Source organism: Cetorhinus maximus, chromosome 19, assembly GCF_964194155.1.
Source record: "Cetorhinus maximus chromosome 19, sCetMax3.hap1.1, whole genome shotgun sequence".
NCBI lineage: Eukaryota > Metazoa > Chordata > Chondrichthyes > Lamniformes > Cetorhinidae > Cetorhinus > Cetorhinus maximus.
In genome coordinates this window covers 6,544,706-6,568,061 of record NC_135897.1, presented here as the reverse complement: position 1 = coordinate 6,568,061, position 23,356 = coordinate 6,544,706, and the positions used below count along the sequence as shown (strand labels likewise).

The 23,356-nt window shown below is 46.8% G+C and overlaps 1 protein-coding gene across 2 annotated transcripts in view; it reads left to right on the top strand.

The window, feature by feature from the left end:
* The first annotated feature begins 468 nt into the window (after positions 1-468).
* LOC144693621 (alpha-1,4-N-acetylglucosaminyltransferase-like) overlaps positions 469-23,356 on the top strand; it is a 65,733-nt gene continuing 42,845 nt past the window's right edge. The window contains exon 1 of one of the 2 annotated variants that reach the window (XM_078563451.1): positions 469-603. Coding sequence is in view for 1 of the 2 variants with exons in the window: in XM_078563450.1 (XP_078419576.1) it covers positions 1,625-1,655 (31 nt within the window). In the remaining variant the exon portion in view is untranslated. Of the gene's footprint in view, positions 604-1,538; positions 1,656-23,356 lie in introns of those variants that run through there. The other variant, XM_078563450.1, reaches the window with a different exon arrangement.

Sequence of the window (23,356 nt, the reverse complement as noted above, 5' to 3'; positions counted from 1 at the left end):
TGAATGCAAATTCCCATTGTTTCACGCCAATGGCAAAATTCTGCCCCAGATGTTGGTGAAGAGGGCAAGGTGTGCCTTTGCCTTTTACAGCACCTCAGTCAATGTCAGGTGGTCCGTCTGGTTTATTCTTTTTCAACTTTTCTGTAGCGGTTTGATACAACTGAGTGGCCCACTGGTAAAAGTCAACCACATTATTGTGACTTTGTCTCATTTATTCCAGACTGGATAAGGATATCAGATTTCATCCCCTAAAGATCAAATAAATACGATGAGTTTTAATGACAAAACAATAGCCTCATGGCCACGTTTGCTGAGACCAGTTTTTTTTCCAGATTTATTAATTAATTGAATTTAAATTCCATCAGCTGCTGTGGTGAGAATTAAACCCATGGCTGCAGATTATTCATCCCAGTATTATCACTCGCCCAGTAATTACGTCTACAGAATTGAAACTTCCAGCTGTTATCATCCTCCTGGTGTAGTCACACCTGTTCTTGCTTCTGTGCCAAAAGACCAAGTGGCAACTGAGTAAAAATAGAACACCTATACCAGCCATCCTTACACACAGCACAGACTCTCTGGATCACAGGCATATTTCAACAGGTAGGTGACAATACCTTTTAAAATCGTACCTTTGGTATATTGTCAGGATATTCTTGTCATATTGGACATAGTCTTTACTAAGTCACATCGTATTGTTTCCTTTCACGAAATTACACGAAGAGCAGAATTTAGAATAATGCAAAATAGCACAGGCAATCTGTGCGATCAAACTTGTTCTTTCAATCTATCTCAGATATAAATTGTGAAGCTATTGGGCAGGTCAACACGTCACAAAATAATAATCATAACATCATATGCTGAAGTCGGTAAAATTACATCCTGAATTTGTCTGATTTCATGAAGAGAAACAGGGACGGTTCGAATTTTCAAAGTAAACGATTAACAGGTTCAATGTGAATCTGCTTCAAACTAAACGAGTTAATCATTGAAACTGTTCGGAGTTCAAACATCGAGGAGCTGTGTCAGACAGAGCAGGAAGGAATGACCATCATGATAAGCACTGGCTGAGTTACTGCAGGCTGCCAGATAGTGGTGTATAAAATAGATTAAACACAAAGCCAAAGAGAGGGAAAGAAGGAACGAAATTGTATTTCAGCCACTGCATTCATAATCAATAGCAACTTTCCTGATCAGTAGTGTCTGTCACAAACTGGTTTGTCAAACCCATGGAATAAAAGGGACATTGGCAGCATGGATAAGAAGTTGCCTAAGTGATAGAAAACAGAGAGTTAATTTAAACGTTTGCTTTTTGGACTAGAAGAATGTGTCTAGTGCCGTTCTCAGGAGTTAGTGTTCAGATAAAACCTTTCCTTGATCTATATTAATGATCCAGGCTGGGTTCTGTAGGGCACAATTTCAAAGTTTGCAAATGATACAACAGTTGACAGTGTTGTGAACTGTGAAGAGGATGGTGATAATCTTCAAAAAGTCAAAATAGGGTGCTGAAATGGGTGAACACGTGACAGGTGAAGTGTAAAGCAGAGAAGTGTTCAGTGATTGATTTTGAAAGCAAGAGTGAGAAGAGGGAAAACCTTAGGAAGATGTGAACATATTGGAGAGAATGCAGAAAACATTTACACAAATGGGTCCAGGTATGCGAGACTTCAGTTATGTGGAAAAATGTTCCAGTAATACGAGTACCAGCTAGAATGGGCGAATGAAAACATTTCTGAACTGGTATTCTAGTAGAAAGTGACAGTAATACTGCTCATCGGGCCAGTAATATTGGTAGACCAGAAGGAACTGGTGTTACAACCAGCACTGGTCCAAACTGGTTATTTTTCCAAGTTATCTGGTGGTCTTTATCGCTGGTGCGCTTATAGTTATTGCTTATCATTTATTTATCACATTTATTGCTGGTACAGGCTCGTGAGCATCAACACTGATGTCAATAACTGGAAGAATGCAGTCCCCTTCCAGTGTGTATTTTTGTGGATGGAAACACTTAAGATGAATAAGTGTGATTCTGCAGATTTGGAGTTCAGACAAAACACTCAGATTAAAAGTATGTGCAAAAGTTGTGCAAATGCTGTTGTGAAAAATGTCCAACCATGCAAAATTAAAATTTATAATTGATTACAGACAAAAAAAAACGCAGGATAATGATGTCAGTAAAAGCCGCACCAACTTTATTGCTGGAAAAATAAATAACTGCACACCATCACTACACTGATTGATTTGGGGCCGATTTGGAGCTGGAGCTGGGGCCCAGAGAGGGAGAAATAGTGCCAGTTGCTACATTGTGGGTGGGCGGGAATGGGGGCTGATGGGGTGCAGCATCCAGAATCGGCATGGCGGAGTGGGGAACTTGGGGCATCTGTTTGGCAAGTCTGCGCGCAACCCCAGGGAAATTCAGCTGGAGGGCGGAGATTAATGGAATTAAAATGAATAACAAAAGTCAGGGATTGAGATCATGAATAATCAGCGAGGGATGAGAGAGAGGCATTCACTGGTGTTCGGTGAAGTAAAATTGACTGCGGGTGCCATATGGTTCCAGCTCTAGTGGGCTGAGAAGTACTGGTGACCACTCAGAAACTGGGAGCCGCTACTGGATTTCTGATGAGTCCAGTAGAATTGCCAGTTCATCGGTCAGGTGCGGTAAGATCCACCTGAGACATGATGCACACCAGTTTGTGCCTGTTCATGCTTGAACTGGTCGGACCTGTTTTTTCCCTTTTCTGTGTTGGCAAAGCTGTTCACTGTAAGGAAAGAAATTGGAGAGGAGTTTTGATAGAGGTGTTCAAAATCCTGAGGGGTGGGAGCAGGGAAGGTAGCGGAAACTGTTCCCATTGGTGGAAGTTTTGAGAAACAGAGGACACTGATTTAAATGATTGGAAAAAGTAATGCAGAGGGGACATGAGGAAAACCTTTTAGATTCAGCGAGAGGTTAGAATCTGAAATGCACTGTCTGAGGAGACAGTGGTGGAGACAGATTCAATCATGTCTTTCAAATGACAATTTGCTCATTATCTGAACAGAAAAGATTTGTAAGTCTATGGGAAAAAGAGAGGCAGTGGGGCTAGCTGTGTAGCTCTTACAGAGGGCTGGCACATACATGGCTGGCCGAATAGCCTCCCTCTGTGCTGTAATCATTCCATGGTTCGATGAATCAAGGACTGGAGCTCAGAGAAATTAACAATTTCAATAAAACAATATTAGAAAAATATAATAACACAAATGACTGCAAAGTTCCTTCAGCCGGGATCTCCATGCCCGATCGGGACAGGCTTGTTCGGTTGCAAGATCGCAAAATATCATGAGAAGGCCGTGGCATGTTTCCTAGTGATGTAAAACCAGGAAGCGATTGTCCCCTCCCTCCCTCCGTCAATGGCAGGCTGCGTTTCCAACTGCTAAACATCATGCAAAGGGAGGAGCGGTACCCTCAAGACCAGGGGGGTGGCAGGGCCCCTTTCGCATGTAGAGGATGGTCCCCAGCAAGCCTTTGTTTGTAGGCACCTCACTAGACCCAGGGTCTAGAGATGGCGCATGTGCTACATGCAGATGAGTGAGAACCAGTGCGGCTGATGCCTGCGCTTGTCGAGGGAACTGGCCGCTCACACATGCCACATTCTGCAGGATTTCATACCACAGGGACTTGGAAGGCATCCACTGCCTATGGCTCCCTCAAATACTGGAGTCCTTACCCCGAGGTTCCTTTCCTACAGTCTGTGGTACCTTGCACCGCAGCCCCCCCAACATCCCCCCCCACCGACCCCCAACCAGCCCCACACGACTCAGTGGCAGTGAAAATAACCGTCGTGCTCAATTTCTATGGCAGTGGCTCCATCCAGGGCTGCACTGGAGACCTGTGCAGGGTCTCGCAAGCCTCCAGCCACAAATATATCCAGGAGCTCACGGACGCCATTTTTGCCAAGGCACACAACTTTGTCAAATTCGACAGAGATCAGGGAACCAGGAAGCAAGAGCGTTGGGAATTGTTGAGGTTTCTGGTCTCCCACAGGTGCAGGGTGCTATTGACTGCACTCACGTAGCTCTTAAATCTCCATGGCAACAAGCAGTCCAGCATGTGAACTGCAAAGTCTTCCATTCGCTCAGTGTTCAGCTGGTCTGTGAACGTAACAAACAGATCATGCAGGTATGAGCAAGATACCTCGGAATCGTCCATGACTCGTACGGCCTCAGTAGGTCCCAGATCCCTGACATCTTCGAGGGTTCACTGCAGGGTTAGCTCCCCAGGGACAAGGGCTACGCACAGAGGACATGGCTGATAGTACACGTGTGGCGGCCTCAGAGTCCTGGAGAGAGAAGGAACAATGAGGGTCATGCTGCGACCCAGAGTTTGATGGGGAACACCATTGGATTCCGGTGCCTCGACAGATCTGGGGGAGATCTCCATTCCAGTACACTCCCTAGAGGGTGTCACGCATCAGTGTGGTTTGCTGCGCGCTATATAAACTGGTGATGCAAAGTGGGGAGGACCTGGATGATGAGGAGATGGAAGAGCTGCACATCTCCTCTGATGAGGAGGAAGCAGATGGATGAAGATAATGAGGCCCTGGAAGGTGAGGATGCAGGTGAAGAGGTCACTGCACTGGCCAGATGTGGCAGGCATGCTCATGAAGCCCTCATTGCCACAAGATTCCATGAGGAGGATGACGAGATGCAGTGAGGACACTCCTGAGATCAGCATATTGCAGCTGGGAAGGTCTGACACCTGTCTGGCTGAGGGCAGCGCACATACGCTCTGTGAAGAGGCTCACATCATGGAGATGCTGCTGAGATACAGCAGGCACATAGACTTTAACTGCACTTGATCATTTGGCAGGCTTCATCCTGTTCCCTTCCACCACACCTCCACCTGTCAGGAATGCTGATGAGATGGGGGCAGCCCCACCTCTAAGGTGCTGAGGGCACACAGAGAACATCATGGAACCCTGTGATGCTTGGGTACGAGATTCTTTCAGCAAACGCAATCCACATCAAGGTGCAGACATCACTGATCTGGAAAGTGGCTTTGAAACGGGATAATGACTGGTCAGAATGTTACAGACTGCACAGAGGAGAGGCCCTGGACTGCGACACTTGTCTTCAGTTTGTGCAGGAACCAAGGGGCGAAATCATCCGAGATTTGCACCAAGTGCAGTAGCGGGTGGGAAAAACAACATTTTACCTGCCGGCTACAATGGTGGCTTCTCACACCGTATCGTCCCAAACCTGCCACATTAATTACGCATTCCCAGGAAACACGCTGTTTCCGTGGTAGGCGGGCTCTCATTCGCTCGCCACACCATCACCTCGCCACTTCAGCACACCGGGCGCCATATTTAAAGACCAGCTGCGTGCACACTTCTCAGTGCCTCCAGCCCAGGACTGCTGTACAGAAGACATGGCCCTGAAAGGCAAAAAGACTGCAGCCGCCAGGTTCAATGACCCATCCCTCGAGTACCCTTTGGACACAGTGGAGGCTCGCCATGATGTTCTCTACCCCTACTCAGGCTGCAGGATGGGCAGCAACATCGCCAATCCAGCTTGAGAGGCGGTGGCAGTGGTGGTCAGCACCAATGCCCTGCAAAAGAGGACAGCCACCCAATGCCGCAAGAGGATGAACAATCTGCTTTGTTCCACCAGGGTAAGTCACTCGTCTCCTCACTCTCAACTCACACACTCACAAACCCATCACACATCCACCGGGATCTCACTCACTGCCAGTTCAAGGGACATCACCATTCACTCTCTCACAAAAACCTTCACTGTCCTCAGCTCGTCCATGGGACCACTCACCACCCACACAGGCCAGGCATACTTATCATCTGGCCTGGCAGGCATCCTGTTACACTCTCTCCATCTCTATTCATGCAGGATAAGCTGGCACAGGACAAGAGGAAGAGGTCGCAGACTGGTGGAGAAATGCCTGAAATCCAGGTCCACACAGACTTTGAGAACAGAGCTATGCAGCTGGCCGGCGAGGATCTGGACCGGTCCTGTGCTGACAGTGAGGTCAGCGCTGCTCTACCAAGTGAGGATGCAGCAGTGCAACATCCATGAGACAACCACGCTCTGAGTGATGTGTCCTGTTTCACAGGTCACTGCCATGCATTAATTATCTCTCTTGTTTTTGCAAACACATCTGGGAAGCAGTCAACGGAGTCCAGGACCCAGGGCCTCCAACTAAGCCCCCAAGATACCTCTGAAGAGGAATCTGAAGGCACCCTCCTTGAAGTCCCACCACAGTGCTCACCCACACCCTTCACCAGCACAGAGACACACGCCTCGGTGGGACCTAGCTTTAGAGTAGCCTCGGGATCACAATCTGTGAGCATTTCACACTGTCTGATCCACAGCAGGCGGAGGCAGGGATTTCCCAGGTCCCTGGCACTCGGTGGATTGCTGGAGGACAGAAATCTGCTGAGTCCCAGTCAGATGAGGAGCCTCTGGACTCGGTCATGTCACAGTTGCTGGAGCTGCAAAGGCAAGCTCAGGAATATCAGGAAGGGATGTCCGCTGCACTCCTCAGATTGTAAGGCACGATGGAGGAGTCCGTCCGTCTTCAAGCTGAGGTGATGCGCTGACTGGACAATGCACCGAGGTCAACACTAGTGGAATGGTAGCCGCCATGGAGACCTTGGTCCAGGATGTCGGTCCTGCACTGCTGCGTGGGCTGAACTCCATCACTGATGCCATAGTTGGCCTCCAACAGTATGTACGCTAGAGGGGTGTAGTGCAGCTCAATCTCACTCAAGTTACCCCTTCTCTTCAAGGAGTCAGCCATGGACCCTTGGGCACCCAGAGGGAGGAGGATCAGCAGGTGAACACACCAGAGCCATCCACCCAGGTGACTCTGGGAGTGTCAACCCATCTGAATCCCCTCTTCCTGTGACCCCAGCAGATCTAGTTCCATAGCTCGAGGAGGGTGCCACTGCCAAAAAGCAGGACCCCAAAAGCAAACTTGGGCCGTCCAGATCTCGGCCCTCCAGAGGACACCCGCCAAAGTCATCACAGACAGGGTGTAGCTGTCAGCAGGCTGTCTCCACCTCCGCTGTGGATGTCCAGGGAACACCGAGACATAGCAGCAGGGTTAAAAAGGTTAAGAAGATGTAGTTGCAAAGTCTGGGCATGGGTGTTAATCATTTGTAAATAATTTTCACTATTATAAATAACCTTGTACATAATTTTCATGTATGCCCTCACAAATATGGTGTCTGCAACCTTATGGATGCATTTGTGGGTGGAGGCTTGTGTTATCCCACAGAGGTCATCTGTGGAGCCCTGTAAAGAGCCACTGGCGTAAAAATTGAGCACTGCGGTCACTTTCACAGCCACTGACAGTGGATGTCCTCCATGTCATCATGGCGCCAAATCCTGCAGTAGCTGGCAGATGTTACCAGCCAGTTCACTAGACATGCACAGTCTTCAGCGACACTGGTTCTCGGTCATATGCAGGAATGAAAGGCAGCGTTTATAGACCCTGGGTCTAGCTAGGTGCCGACCATGGCTCACTGTCGCTCTTCGGCAGCGTGTGTGGGAGCCCCAGCTGCCTCTTCTTCCAGAGGGTGCTGTTCCTCCCTCTGCGCAGCCAGGCACCTCTGTCGCTCTCTTCTCCGTCATCTTCGCTCTCTGTACGCCACGAGGCATGTGGCTAGTTCACCAGGCTCCATGCTCCTGATGTACTCCTCCAGCAGGACGACCGAGGTGTGACATTGCAAGGGGCTGTGTGGGTTAGCTTGGGTATTGTAAGAACCACACTTGGTTAAGTCTGAGGCCCCGTAACGCACCCCGGAGAGTGCTAGCCACCGCTTGGATGGCCAGAGTTTAGTGTGCTGCATGGCTGCCCAAAACCTCACCCACCTCCGCCCCACCTGACTGATTGGTGGCAGCTTTGCCCATTGGACTGCGTGCTGTGCTCTCAGCTCAGGCACAGACATTCTCCTAACCTGCACTGCAAGGCTGCACTGTTAGCTTGAACCATTGGGGAGACTGGTCCAAACCGGGATGATGACATTGCAAGGGGCTGTGAGCATCTCCAGCAGTGACTGCTCCATGGCCAGTTTTGGCAAGGAGATTGTACAATGTGCCCAGTCGTCCAACTGCTCTGCAGTCCACTAAAACACTCATTAGTTTGCAGTCTGTGCCTGAGGTATGAAAAGCTCTGGAGCACGTGGTGGCATTCATGCATCCATGTTGCTCCAGTGGGTAGATAAGCTACTGACTCAACCCCATGAATGTCAATGTGACTGTGTCTCAGCTACAGAGGGATGGTCACTTTATACAGGGTTTCCCTCATGTGTGGCCACTTCCCTCCCCACCACCTCGCACCTGCTTGTGCATTACATTCAACTGCAAAGCGGCCCTTGCCCAGCCCCAACACGCCTCAACCACAGAGAAGCCCTTGAGCCCCCACACCAAAGTCGCTTCATCCGGAAGGCAGCCCTTGCCCATCCCCCTTGCCACCACCCGCACCCCCCCCCGCACTGCACCCCACGTCGCCTCAGTCTTAGGGCAGCCCTTGCCCCCCCTCCCCCGAGTTGCCTTGACCTTGAAATCCAACAGGCGGCCCTCACAAGCACTGCGCAATGTTACTGTGCACTCACCTCCGTGTTGTCCTCAAAGTGCAGCCCGCCAAGTGCATGCCTTCTATATGCTGTTGTGAAATATGTCAGCGTGATGTGGGTGGATGATCCAGCGGGGGGAGGCGGGGGTATGACCCTGGTGGGCTGGCCTTATACTGATATGCTGATGTATTATAATGAGGTTCCTGGAAATGCAGCCCCCCCCACATTGACGGGCTGAGCAGACGATTGCAAGCTGCTTCCACAACGGCATGAAACTAATTTTTGGCCTTCTCGCCATATTGTCTGCTCACATTGCCGAATACACCCGACGTCAACCAACACGGAAAATTTCACCCAAGGTTTTATATCCGATTTCCATGAACACTGCTCATCATAACAAGGAGCCATAGACAAGGAGACATGATTGGGAGAGTATTTACAATCATCAACATCCTGTACAAGTGATTAACACCCCTGCCCATGCTGTGAAACTGCATCTCCTTAACCTGCCTTACTCTGCCGCAATGATTTGGTGCTTCCCTGAAATCCACAGCGGAGGTGGAGGTGGCCTGCTGACTGCTACACCCTGTTATCGGTGATGATCTTGGTGGGCATCCTCTGGAGGGCTGAGACCTGGAGGGCTCCATCTTACTTTTGGGGTCAGACAATGTGGCAGTTGCACCCTTCTCAGCCTGAGAGCAGGAGCTGATGGGGTTGCAGGAAGAGGGGGTTCATTTCGGCTGGTCACTGCCAAAGTCACATGGGTGGATAGCCCTGTGATGTCAGGCTGCTGGTCCTCCTCCCTATGGGTGCCCAAGGACTCCCGGCTGATTCCTTGAGGAGAAAAAAGGCAGCTGGACTGAGACCGAGATGCCCCACCCCCCTCTCGCGTTGACACTGATGGATGCCAGCAAGTGCCTCAGGGATGGGGTGTGTCATGATAATAGCTGATTATGGTTGTGGGCTCCAGTATTAGATACCATGTGTTACTCTGGATGATATATGGGGTCACCTGACCTGGGAGTTGAAGGTCAGATAGCACATGCTGGAGCCTGTCTTGATAAAGTTCAGACACTGCAGATATGCGTTCATGTTAGGAAAATGTGTTTTCAATAAAGTACAACGTTGACAGCCTGTATGCATCATTTAAAAAAGAAACAAGAAGCAAGACATGGCGTCAGAAATAAACTTCACGCAACAATGGAGGTTCTGAAACCACCGACAGCTCAGTTTGGAAGGCAATCTCACCAAAAACTGGAGGAGGTTCCGGCAGCGATTTGAGCTGTACCCCCACAGCGACGGGCAGTGATAAAGAGACCCTCAGATACAGTCCTCCATCTTTCTTCACGTAGCAGAGGAAAAAGACCTAGAAATCTATAACACATTCACGTTTGAAAGTGAAGAGAAACAAAATGACTTGAAAGAAGTAATGGAAAAATTCGAAGCCTGCTGCAGCCCTAAGAAGAACATCACGTATGAAAGATATCATTCTTTTACGTGCACGCAAGACAGTAACAACATTAGTCAGTACGTAACTGAGCTGAGAAAATGAGCTAAATCGTGTGAATTTGGAGAGCTTGAAGAATTACTCACCCAAGATAGAATAATTTGCTGGATCACATATGACTCTCTGAGAAAACGGCTTTTGAGAGAAGTTGATCTCAGGCTGGAGAAAACAATAAATATCTGCAGAGTGGCAGAAACAATGAAATGTCAAATTAAACAGATGACAAGCTGCACGTGGTCAAGCAGTTAGATGCAGTTAAACAGAAACAGCCCCGGGAATGAACAAATAGACAGCCTGAAGGGAAAAAGAAGAAAATTGCTAATAAAACATTTAGATGCAGCCAGTGTGGAACAGAGCATTTACCATGTAATTGTCCAGCCTACAGAAAGCAGTGCAAGAACTGTGATAAACTAAATCACCTCGCTAAGGTGTGTAAATCGAAGAAAGTGCACATGATTGCAGAGGCAGACACTAAAACTGAACTTTTCGTTGGTGCAGTAACAACAAATTTCAAAGAAGACGAATGGGAGGTTGATTTAAAAATTGCCAACATGATGGTTAGTTTCAAGCTTGACACAGGTACACAAGCAAATATCGTTCCCATAAGCCTGTATCGTAAGATAGGCAAAGAAAAACAGCTAACTAAAACAAAAATGAAGCAGTCTACTTATACAGGTGAAAGAATAGCTGTGGAAGGCAAATGCACACTTAAAGTGAATTAGAAAAAACAACCTCAAGCATTTCTATTGATAGTGATGAAAATTGGTGCAAAACCCATTCTTGGAATCAAAGCTTGTGAAAACCTAAAGCTAATCAAGTGGATAATGACTGTCACCACTGTGACATCCTGAGTGAGTATAAAGATGCGTTCCAGGGGATTGGCTGCCTAAAAGGAGAACACACCATTGTTATGACCAATGCAGTTGGTAAAGTGGGATTATTTCGCTCAACCCATAGATTTAACCAAAACACCAGGCAAAGCATTTTCACCTTACGAATTCAAAATGAGGCTCTTTTCACTGTGGAGCCAGTTGGAGGCTTGCAGCTGCCTTTTGCTCTTACATTGCCTCCGCTCTCCACACCCGAAAACTACCAGACCCATTGAATGCTAATTCTCATTGTATCAACATCCTCTTTGAACTTCACCTTTTAACAATGAAACCCCTTTTACAATGCCAATTTTATTAGTAATATAGGAACATGGCTTGGTATTTGCTAGAAAGGCATCAAGTTTTCACCCCACTTCTTGAATGCTCTATTCAAAAAATGCAAATGAGCGCTATCTCTCTTCCATATCAAAACTTGTACATATCAAAGCACCCAGGCTAGCTGGTTTTAACCCAATTAAGACACGCCCACAGACCAAACCTCTGTTTTAAAAGAAAAAATATTTTCCAAAATATTATATACATTAATAATTTCATGATACCATCAAGATTGGCGAAACTGTGACACCCAAAATACACCCACCCAGGAAAATACCAGTAATGCTGAGAGATCAACTGAAAGCAGAGTTGGACAGAATGGAGAAACTTCACATCATCAAGAAAACTGAAGAACCAGCAAAGTGGGTTAATCCAATTGTAATTGTAGAAAAATCAGATGGAAATCTATGAGTCTGTCTGGATCCCAGAGACCTAAACCAGGCAGTAGAAAGAGAACATTGCCAGCTTGCCACAGTAGAACAGATCACGTGTAAGCTTGCTGATCCTAAACACAATTTAGTCTTGGATGTGAATTCAGGCTTCTGGCAGGTCAAACTGGATGAACTCAGCTCCTATCTCTGTACCTTCAACACACCATAAGGGCGATACAGGTTCTTATGCTTACCTTTTGGTATGAATTCATCTCCGGAGGTGTTCCACAGAACAGTGAAACAGCTGTTTGAAGGGTTAGAGGGTGTGAAAACCTATATTGACTTTGTGCTGGTCTGGGAAGCCTCACGAGAAGAGCATGACCACAGACTGAGGCAGGTGCTGGCCAGACCTAGAGAAAGGAACCTCAAGTTGAAGAAGGAAAAGTGCAAAATAGGTCTTCATGAAATCAAGTACTTGGGACATGTGCTAACAAGTGAAGTAGTGAAGCCGGACCAGAGTAAAATCGAAGTAGTCGTGATCATGCCACCCCCAGAATGTAAGAAAGACTTGGAGAGGTTTTTAGGAATGGTGACCTATATTGGGAAATTCATTCCGAACAGGTTAGACCTGACAGCATCGCTCAGAGAACTTCTACAAAATGATGTGGAATGGCACAGGGCACAAAGTCACCAGGAAGCTTTGACCAGTCTGAAGAGAACACTGACCCAGGCACCAGTGTTAAAGTATTACAATGTCAGTCAGCCAGTCGAGGTCTTATTGGACACTTCAAAAACTAGCCTGGGAGTTGTTCTCCTGCAAATGAGGCACCAGTGACATACACTTCAAAGGCAATGACTGAAACACAGCAGCGGTATGCCCAAATAGAGAAAGAAATGCAAGCAATTGTGTTGGGCTCAGAAGACTTCCATCAGTTTCCCTATGGCAAAGACATGGAGGTAGAATCTGATCATGAGCCTTTGGAAGCTATACTTAAAAAGACCCTGAACTGTGCACCACCAAGAATCCAAAGATTACTAACGCGTCTGCAAAAGTGCTAGGTCAGAGTTAAATACAAACCGGGCAAGGAAACACTCTGTCACATGCATATCTACCCATCACGGAGGTTGAGAATAAAGAAATGGAAGCACAGGTCCACATGCTGACAAAGAACTTACCTGTGGCTGTAACCAAACTGGATGAGATCAGGGAAGCGACCAAGAGTGACCCACCCTGAGAAAACTGCAGCAGATTGTGCAAACTGGCTGCACCACACACCGGAGCCGAGACCCTTCTGCTGTACAAGAGCACTGGAACTTCAGTGATCAACTTCACGTAGCAGAAGGAATACATTTCAAGGGAGAAAAGATCATAATTCCTGCAACACTGAGGAAAGAAATGCTGCAGTGCATACGTGAAAGTCACGTCGACGTAGAAACATGCAGAAGAGATCGGGATATAATGTTTTGGCCTGGAATTGGAGCACAAGTCGGTGAAATGGTGAATGCGTGTGGTGTGCCAGAAGCACAGTAAATCACCACAAAAAGAACCACTTCAACCACACAGGGTTCCAGAGAGGCCCTGGCAGAAAACTGGAGTGGACTTGTTCATATTTGACAACAGTGAGTACCTACTCACAGTAGATTATTACTCAAAGTTTTTTTGAGTCTGTGCTGCTGAGAAATGTTGGTAAGACCATCACTATAATAAATTATTTAAAATCAATTTTTGCTCACCAAGGCATAGCTAAAGTGCTCATCTCAGATAAAGGTCCACAATTCTGAGGCACTGAGTTTTGCAAATTTGCACAGGACTGAGAGTTTTGCCACAGCATATCGAGTCCCAAATATCCACAATCCAATGGATTGGTGGAACGTACCGTGCAGACCTTAAAACACCTGTTGAAAAAGGCAAAGGCGGATGGAAGAGACCCCTACTTGGCTCTGCTGGATTTCAGGAATACACCACTGGAGAGCATTGGATCATCTCCAGCACAGCTCCTGATGGGGAGAAGACAAGACTAAGAACTAAGATTCCAACTGTGCCCCGACTGTTATTTCAACAGACAGCGAGTTACAGTGTGCAGGACCTGCTCAAGTTGAGACAGCAGAGGCAGAAACAGTACTTTGATCAAGGCACCCAACCTCTGCCTGGCCTGGACATGGGAGAGACAGTGAGGATTCAGCACAAAGGGATCTGGAATCCTGCTGTTGTCACAGGGATCATAGGCGAACCAAGGTCTTACATAGTACAGACTGCAGGCAGGCAGCAGTACAGGAGAAGCCAGAAATACTTATGGAAAACAAATGAAAAGCAACCCTGCTCTGAACCACAAAGTGTAGCTGAAGATCAAAAGCCACAATGCACCAGTGAAGCAACAGATAACCAGACAAAGCCTGAGAATCCTGAAAACTATCCAAAGGGTGATAATGACACAGTGCTGGAGAAGGCCTCTTGTCCTTCAAAATCACCTCAGTCATGATTCAGAACATCCAGTTTGTTGTAGCGTGACCGAGTTGTACTATTTGTCGTACAGTTGATCTGCAGACAACTTTCTAAATGGAAACATTAAGTTTATTTACAATAAACAGCAGCAACCACACGTGTCCTTTCAACTCTAACTCTATCTCTATACTGACTCGAGGTAGCCCACACTACTCTCCTATTGGTTACTACAGATCATGTGATCTTCCCTAACAAGTATTATTCTTAAAGGTACATTACACACTAAATAAAACCATTATTACCACATTTCTCCCCCTTTAACTCAGCTATATATATAATATTTGCAAGTACATATTTTTCAAGACAACATAATATTTACGCTGGGTAATGAATTTACAAGTTCAGTCTTTCAGGTGGTTTCCAGGTACATGTGGAACGTCACAGCTCCACAACTTCCCACTCTCTGTCAGGGACTTCCTTTTCCGGAGTTTCCTGAGCATCAGGTGCTTCGGTGGGCACTTGCAGTTCTGTATCTTAAACTCTTACAGGAACATCAGACACGTCAGTCCTGGGTTGAGTATCCTCAACAGGAAACGCAGACCTGGTCATGGTCACTCGTGGAACCATATCTTGGTGATTTGTCTTTCTGTCCCTTAAATGCTCCATATGTTTATGGATGATCTGGCCTTCCACCTCCACATGGTAATATAGAGGTCCAGTCACTACAATTATTTCACCCGGTAACCAATTTGGTCCTTCCCTGAAGTTTTTCACACATACCGGCTCTCCCACAGTAAATTTCCTCTCGCAACAATGCCAGCCATGTCTAGTTTTCTGGCTTCCCTGACTCCTTTCCACTTTCCCCTTTAAATTCTGCATTATTAAGCTCAATCTCGTGCTGAGACGGCGTTTCAACAATAACTCTGCAGGTGTGACACCTGTTGTTGTGTGAGGGGTGGTCCTGTAGTGAAAAAGAAAACATGCTAGCTTCGTTGCCAAGGAAATGCCAGTTAGCTTTCTCATGCCAGCCTTGAATGTTTGAACTGCCCTTTCAGCCAGTCCGTTTGAGGAAGGGTGGTACGGTGCAGTTTTCACATGACTGATGCCGTTGAGGCTGATTAACTGTTGAAACTCAGCAGTCATAAATACAGTGCTGTTATCAGAAATGACTACTTCTGGTAGCCTGTGAATGGCAAAACTCTGACATAGCTTCTCAATTGTAGCACCCGACGTTGGTGACTTCACCTCATATATGCCCAACCATTTTGAATGGGCATCAACAATGAGCAAAATAATTGTTCCCAGGAAAGGTCCAATGTAACTGCACCCAGGGTCTACCTGGCCATGCCCATGGGTGTAACAGAGCTGTCACTGGCAAGGTTTGCAGTTGTTGACATTGTCCACAGTGCTTTACTAAACTCTCTATTTCGCCATCCATTCCTGGCCACCATAGACAGCTACCTGCTATGGTCTTCATTTGGGTAATCCCTGAATGGGAGCTGAGTAGTTCAACTAAAAGAGGCTTCCTTCCCTTTGGAGGAACTATAACTCGTGCTCCCCACATTAAGATGCCACCCTGACTGGTTATTTCATGCCTTCTGTTGAAGTACAGTTCCATTTCAGCAGATATGGGCTCCTGTGACCAACCATGTAGCACTTCTTCACATACTTGAGATAGGACTGGGTCCTGACTTGTCCAGTCTCTGATCTATCGAGCACAGACCGGTGAGGGATCTAAAAAATTTAACAGCAAAACAAGTTCCTGTGGAACTAGGACGTGCTCATCATTTTCTTGTAAAGGCAAATGACTAAGGGCATTGGCGCTTGCGATTGGATTGCCAGGCCTATGTACGAAAGTGCATTTGCATGCTGCCAGGATTAAGGCCCATCACTGTATTCTTGCTGAGTCTATGGGTGGTATAACCTTGTCCTCACTAAACAATCCTCACAATGGTTTGTGATCTGAAATGATTGTAAAATGACAGCCCTGTACAGACTGGTGACATTTCTTTACACCAGAGATGATGGACAGACCTCCTTTCTCTATCTTTGAGTTTCCCTTTTCGCTGTGGTGAGCGTTCTTAATACGCAACCTATTGGCCATTCCGTGCCATCGTCAATACGATGAGAGAGCACTGCTCCCACTCCATGGGGAGATGTGTCACATGTCAGCACCAATTCGTTTGTCTGGTCATAATGCACTAAGAGATTGGACGAGTTCGACAATTGTTTCACCTTCATGAAAGCTTCTTTCTGGGGCACCTCCCAAGACCAACATTGGTTCTTTTTGAGTAGAGAATGCAGGGGGGGGGCAGCATTGTAGATAAATTGGGTAAGAACCGCCCATGATAGTTGATCATCCCTTGGAATGATTTGAGCTCTGAGGCGTTCTTTGGTGCAGGTGCTTCTCTTATGGCTCTCACTTTCTCCTTAACCGGGTGGAGGCTATGTGAATCTACCCAGTGACCCAAATAGATTACCTCCCTCACTTGGAATGTGCACTTTTCTTTTTTTAAACACTCTCCAGCTTGCAAGAAATGTTTTTAAGACTTCTTCTAAGTTTTCCAAATGCTCTTTTTCAGTGAATCCTGTCACCAATACTTCATCTAAATAGATGTCAAAAACAGAAAATGCTGGAAAAGCTCAGCAGGTCTGACAGCATCTGTGGAGAGAGAAACAGATTTGATGTTTCGAGTCCATAAGGTCCTTCTCATATACATCAAATCTGTTTCTCTCTCCACAGATGCTGTCAGACCTGCTGAGTTTTTTTCCAGCATTTTCTGTTTTTGTTTCAGATTTCCAGCATCCACAGTATTTTGCTTTTAAATAGACCAGAACCTGGGGCAGTCCCTGCAGTAAGCTTTTCATTGTTCTCTGAAAAATGGCACAAGCTGAGGAGTCGCTGAAAGGCAATCATGTATATTGGTACAACCCTTTGTGGATGCTGGAAATCTGAAACAAAAACAGAAAATGCTGGAAAAGCTCAGCAGGTCTGACAGCATCTGTGGAGAAGAAATCAGTTAACGTTTCGAGTCCTCATGACCCTTCGGCAGAACTGAGTATAGTTAGGAGAAAGGTGAAATATAAGCTGGTCTAAGGTTGGGGGGCGGGGGGAGAGAGAAGTTGAGGGTGGGGTGATTGTGGGGATAAGCAGGCAGTGATAGGAGCAGATAATCAAAAGATGTCACAGACAAAAGGATCAAAGAGGTGTTGAAGGTGGTGATATTATCTAAGAAAAGTGCTAATTAAGAATGGAAGGCAAGATACTCAAGGTACAGCTCTAGTGGGGGTGGGGTGGAAAGACTGACAAAGTTTTAGTTTTAGATTTAAAAATAATGGAAATAGGTGGGGAAAGAAGAATCTATATAAATTATTGAAAAAAAAGGGAGGGGGGAGAAAGGGGGTGGGGATGGGGGGAGGGGGAGTTTAAGATCTAAAGTTGTTGAATTCAATATTCAGCCCGGAAGGCTGTAAAGTGCCTAGTCGGAAGATGAGGTGCTGTTCCTCCAGTTTGCGTTGGGCTTCACTGGAACAATGCAGCAAGCCAAGGACAGACATGTGGGCAAGAGAACAGGGTGGAGTGTTAAAATGGCAAGCGACAGGGAGGTTTGGGTCTTTCTTGTATAAGTATGTCTATTTAGGACAAATGATAACAGAAGATGGTAGATGTAATATGTGATTTCCTAAGATAGAAGATAGATGTAGTAATTGTAGCTTTAAGGAATGTAGTGACTGTAGCCTAAAGACTTATTGTGTTATATACGATCACGTGACAGCGTGACTGAATCAGGTCTAAGTGCAGTGAACCTTAGAGTGGGAGTTATTCTTGTAGCTGTGGAGCTTGATGGAAGCATGTAACTGCTGCTGCAGCCTGGAAATAAAGTTTGATGTTTCTAATGAGAAACCTGTCTGGAAAATCAAGTCCAAAAGAATAGAAATAGCCAGAGTAATTTTGTTTGGGTGAAGGATGTGTAGATAAAGAAAACGTAAGTTTGCAACAAAGACAAAAACTCATAAGATGCTACATTCTATCCATCTTGCTGTATGTCTCATAAACCTGGACAATAAGGAAAGATCTGTAGAAGAAAATAGAGGCCTTTGAAATGTGGTTGTTGGGATGTATGTTAAAAATTCCATATACAGACAATAAGACCAATGAAGAGGTACTTGAAATAGTAAGAGTGAAAAGAACTCCAAAAAGTGACATCCAGAAAAGAAAATGTCAATATTTTGACCATTTGATCAGAGCTTAAAAGCTACAGAGATCTCTTCGAGAGAGCAAAGTGGTGGGCAGCAGAAAGAGATCTAGGTGTAGTTGGATGGCCTGTGTCACAGAGAGGTTGTTGGAGAGCTATAGTGGATTTGTGAGGATGGTACAAGACTAAGGACGGTGGCATATCATGACAGCAGAGCTCCTGGCAAGAGTAGCTACAAGCAGCAGCAGCAATGTAGTGAAAAGTCTCAATGCATTTCAGAGGAGAATTACAAAATATAATATGACACTGAGCCATATAAGGAGATATAAGGTGAGATGACCAAAAGCTGGGTCAGAGGGGTAGGTTTTAAGGAGCATCTGAAGGAGGAAAGTGAGGCAGAGAGACAAAGCAGAGTAGTAAGGTTATTCCAGAGGTTGGGGCTGAGGAAACTGAAGGCATGTCCACAATGGTGGAGCAATTAAAATTAGGGAGGTACAAGAGACCATAATTAGAGGAGAACAGCCATCACAGAGGGTTTTGGGGCTGAAGGACATCACAGATTAGGGGAGGGGTGGGGGTTTGAAAGCAGGGATGAGAATTTGAAAGTGAAACCATTGCTTGTCTTAGAGCCAATGTAGATCAGTGAGCACAGAGATGGATCACGGAATGCGACTTGCTGTGAGGTAAGACATGAGCAGATGTTTGGATGATTTCAAGTTTACAGAGGGTGGAATGTCGGAGAATATCGGGAGAGTGTTGGAAAAGTTAATCTCAGAGGAGATGAAGGCATGAATGCAGTTTCAGCAGCAGCAGATGAGCTGAGACAGGAGAGAGGTTGAGCGATGTTACAGAGGTGGAAATAGGCAGCCTTAGTGATGGCATGAGTATGAGGTCGGAGCTCATTTTAGGGAGCTCTCTTAGGATCAGTTGTGACACCAAGATTATCAACAGACTGGTTTAATCTCACACTGTTACCAGGGTGATGAATGGAGTCAGTAATTAGGAAATGGAGTTTGGAGTGGGGACCGAAAACAATGGCCACAGTTTTCCCTGTTTAACTGGGGGAAGTTTCTAGTCACCCAACACAGAATGTCAGATAAGCAGTCTGATAATTTAGCAACAATGGAGGAGTCAATAGAGGCCGTGGTGAGATAGAGCAGAGTGTTGGCAGTGTACATGTGAACATTGACTCTGTGCCTTTGGGTGAGTTTGCCGAAGGGCAGCATGTAGACAAGAAACAGGATGGGGTCAAGGGTCGATCCTTGGAGGACACCAGAGGTAATGGTGCAGGAGCAGGAAGAGAATCTTAACGGTTTCAACAAGATCACCTCCCAATCTTCTGCAGATATGTGAAGATCCGAGGGATTGTTTACCTTTTCCCAGGTCACGTAGGATGTCATTTGTGACTTTGTAAGTCATGTTTTGGTACAATGGCAAAGTCATAAACCTGATTGAAGGAATTCAAACATGGGGGAGAATTTTATACCTTGTAGGCAGGAGCGCACCCAACCTGAACGGACATGAAAAAGCAGGAGATGATGTCACAGAATCACAGAATCACGGAATCACACAGTGCAGAGGAGGCCCTTCGGCCCATCGAGTCTGCACCGACATGTGAGAAACACCTGACCTACCTACCTAATCCCATTTACCAACACTTGGTCCATAGCCTTGAATGTTATGACATGCCAAGTGCTCATCCAGGTATTTTTTAAAGGATGTGAGGCAACCCTCTACCACCCTCCCAGGCAGTGCATTCCAGACCGCCACCACCCTCTGGTTAACAAAGTTTTTCCTCACATCCCCCCTAAACCTCCTGCCCCTCACCTTTAACTTAGGGCCCCTTGTGACTGACCCTTCAACTAAGGGGAACAGCTGCTCCCTAACCATCTTGTCCATACCCCTCATAATCTTGTACACGTCAATCAGGTCTCAGTCTTCTCTGCTCCAACGAAAACAATCCAAGTCTATCCAACTTCTTTTCATAACTTAAATGTTTCATCCCAGGCAACACCCTGGTGAATCACCTCTGCACCACCTCCAGTGCAATCACATCCTTCCTATAATGCGGTGATCAGAACTGCACGCAGTACTCCAGCTGTGGCCTCACCAAGGTTCTATACAACTCCAACATGACCTCCCTACTTTTGTAATCTATGCCTCGATTGATAAAGGCAAGTGTCCCATATGCCTTTTTCATCACCTCACTAACATGCCCCTCTGCCTTCAGAGATCTATGGACACACACGCCAAGGTCCCTTTGTTCCTCAGGACTTCCTAGTGTCATGCCTTTCATTGAACATTTCCTTGTCAAATTACTCCTTCCAAAGTGCATCACCTCACACTTTTCAGGGTTAAATTTCATCTGCCACTTATCTGCCCATTTGACCATCCCGTCTATATCTTGCTGTAGCCCAAGACACTCAACCTCACTGTTAACCACCCGGCCAATCTTTGTGTCATCCGCAAACTTACTAACCCTACCATCCACATAGTCATCTATGCCATTTATATAAATGACAAATAATAGGGGACCCAGCACAGATCCCTGTGGTACACCATTGGACACTGGCTTCCAGTCACTAAAGCATCCTTCTGTCATCATCCTCTGTCTCCTACAACTAAGCCAATTTTGAATCCACCATATCAAATTACCCTGTATCCCATGTGCATTTGCCTTCTTTATAAGTCTCCCATTTGGGACCTTGTCAAAGGCTTTGCTGAAATCCATATAAACTACATCAACTGCACTACCCTCATCTACACACCTGGTCACCTCCTCAAAAAATTCAACCAACTTTGTTAGGCATTACCTCCCTCTGACAAAGCCATGTTGACTATCCCTGATCAAACCTTGCCTCCCCAAGTAGAGATAGATTCTCTCCTTCAGAATTTTCTCCAATAGTTTCCTTACCACTGACATGAGATTCACTGGCTTGTAGTTCCCTGGCTTATGTCTACAACCTTTCTTAAATAGCGGAACCATATTAACTGTTCCCCAGTCCTCTGGCACCTTCCCCCTTGGCCAGATAGGAATTAAAAATTTGTGTCAGAGCCCCTGCGATCTCGTCCCTTGCCTCCCTCAGCAGTCTGGGACACAAATCATCCACTTTTAAGCTGCCAACACCTCCAATACCTTGTCACTCCCTATATCAATTTGCTCAAGAACCTCACAGTCTCTCTCCCCGAGTTCCATACTTTCATCCTCATTCTCTTGAGTGATGACAGAGGTGAAGTATTCGTTCAACACTCTACTGATGTCCCTTGGCTCCACTCATAGATTGCCCCCTTTGTCCCTAATGGGCCCTACTCTTTCCTTGCTTATCCTCTTCCCATTGATCTACTTATAGAATATCTTGGGATTTTCCCTACTTTCAGGTGAGCGTCCCGATGTCATCCCACACACGAGCATCCTTCAGGTTGGCGGGAGCGCGTGGGTGTCAGAGCCGCACCCGCCAACAATTAAAAGGCTGTTTAAGGCCAGTAAAAAGGCAATTGTTCATGATTTTACATTGCCTGTGTGATTTTGTGCTTATTGCACAGGCAAAACAAGCAGGTGGGCAATCCACTTTTAACAAAACCTCATCCAAGGGCAGGATATAAAGGGTTAGAGGCATTGCCATTGTGAGTAGTGAGGAGTTTAGGAGATAGTTTGCTGCTGGTTGCTTATTTGGACTTGACACCTTCACCTTTGTTCTGAGCTTCAGTCTTAGCAGCTCCAGGCTTCATTTCAGGACTCATTGGTGTCTCCAATGCCCCTGGAGGATTTTGACCGTGTGGGCTCTTCCAGGTATAAGACAGCCTTCTGTCACCCTGATAATGTGGATTTGTGCTCACTGCTGGAGGCACCTCCTCTGGGGAGAAAGAGAGGGGCAGAAGAGAGAGGAGGCCAGGTGTCCCTATGCAGCTCCCAGGGGAGGGACCTCTGGGAGGAGAGGCGCAGGCACAAGGGGTGCAGGGCCAGCAGGTAGCCCAAGGCATATAGGGCCACAGAAGTCACCACTATCTTGCTGCCAGGGTTTACAGGCGGCGATGCAGCTACCTCAATATGTCCGAGGTGCAATGTTGAAGGAGTCTCCGCCTCTCCAGAGAGACAGTGACCTCCATTTGTCAGAGGATTGGCCCTGAGATCTGCTCCCAACCTGCCAGTGGCTCTGAAAGTCATGGTGGCCCTCAACTTCTGTGCCTCCAGCTCTTTCCAAGGGTCAGTGGGAGATCTTTGTGGAGTCTCCCAGTCATCTGTCCACAGTTGTGTCAAGCTGGTGACTGATGCTCTGTTCAGGTGGTAATGACATTTATTCATTTCTGAATGGATGAGGCCAGCCAGGCTGATCGAGCCAGAGGCTTTGCAGCGATTGCTGGGTTCCCCCCACATCCAGGGTGCCATTGGCTGCACACATGTGGCCATCAAGGTGCCAGCGGATTGGCCAGTTGCCTTTGTCAACAGGAAGGGCTTCCACTCCATGAACGTCCAGACAGTTTATGACCACAAGATGCAGATTCTGCAAGTCTGTGCACGGTACCCTTGCAGCTCCCATGATGCTTACATCCTCAGATACTCACAGGTGCCAAGGCTGTTCACTGCTCCAGCCCGACTGGATGGATGACTGCTGGGTGACAAGGGCTATCCATTGACTAGGTAGCTTATGACGCCTCTTTTCTACCCAAGAACAGAGGCAGAACAGCATTACAGAAGAATCCATGCCTCCACAAGGGTGATGGAGAGGACCATAGGTCTTCTGAAGATGCACTTCCGATGCTTGGACCATTCAGGGGGTGCCCCATACCCAGAGCGGGTGTCACTGATAGTGGTTGCATGCTGCACTCTCCACGATCTGGCACTGGCAAGGGGGGGACCCACTGGAGGAAGATGATATTGAGGCAGCTTCAGAGGCCACAGAGGATAAATCCAGTGGTGAATCAGAAGAGGAGCCCAGTGAGGAGAATGGTGAGGACATGGAGGCAGACATCTGCATCCTTCAGGGAGGCAGGGACACCAGGGGCGCCTTGATCCAGCGCTCCTTCAGCTCGGCTGCCAAAGATCTGCTTCCACCTCATGCC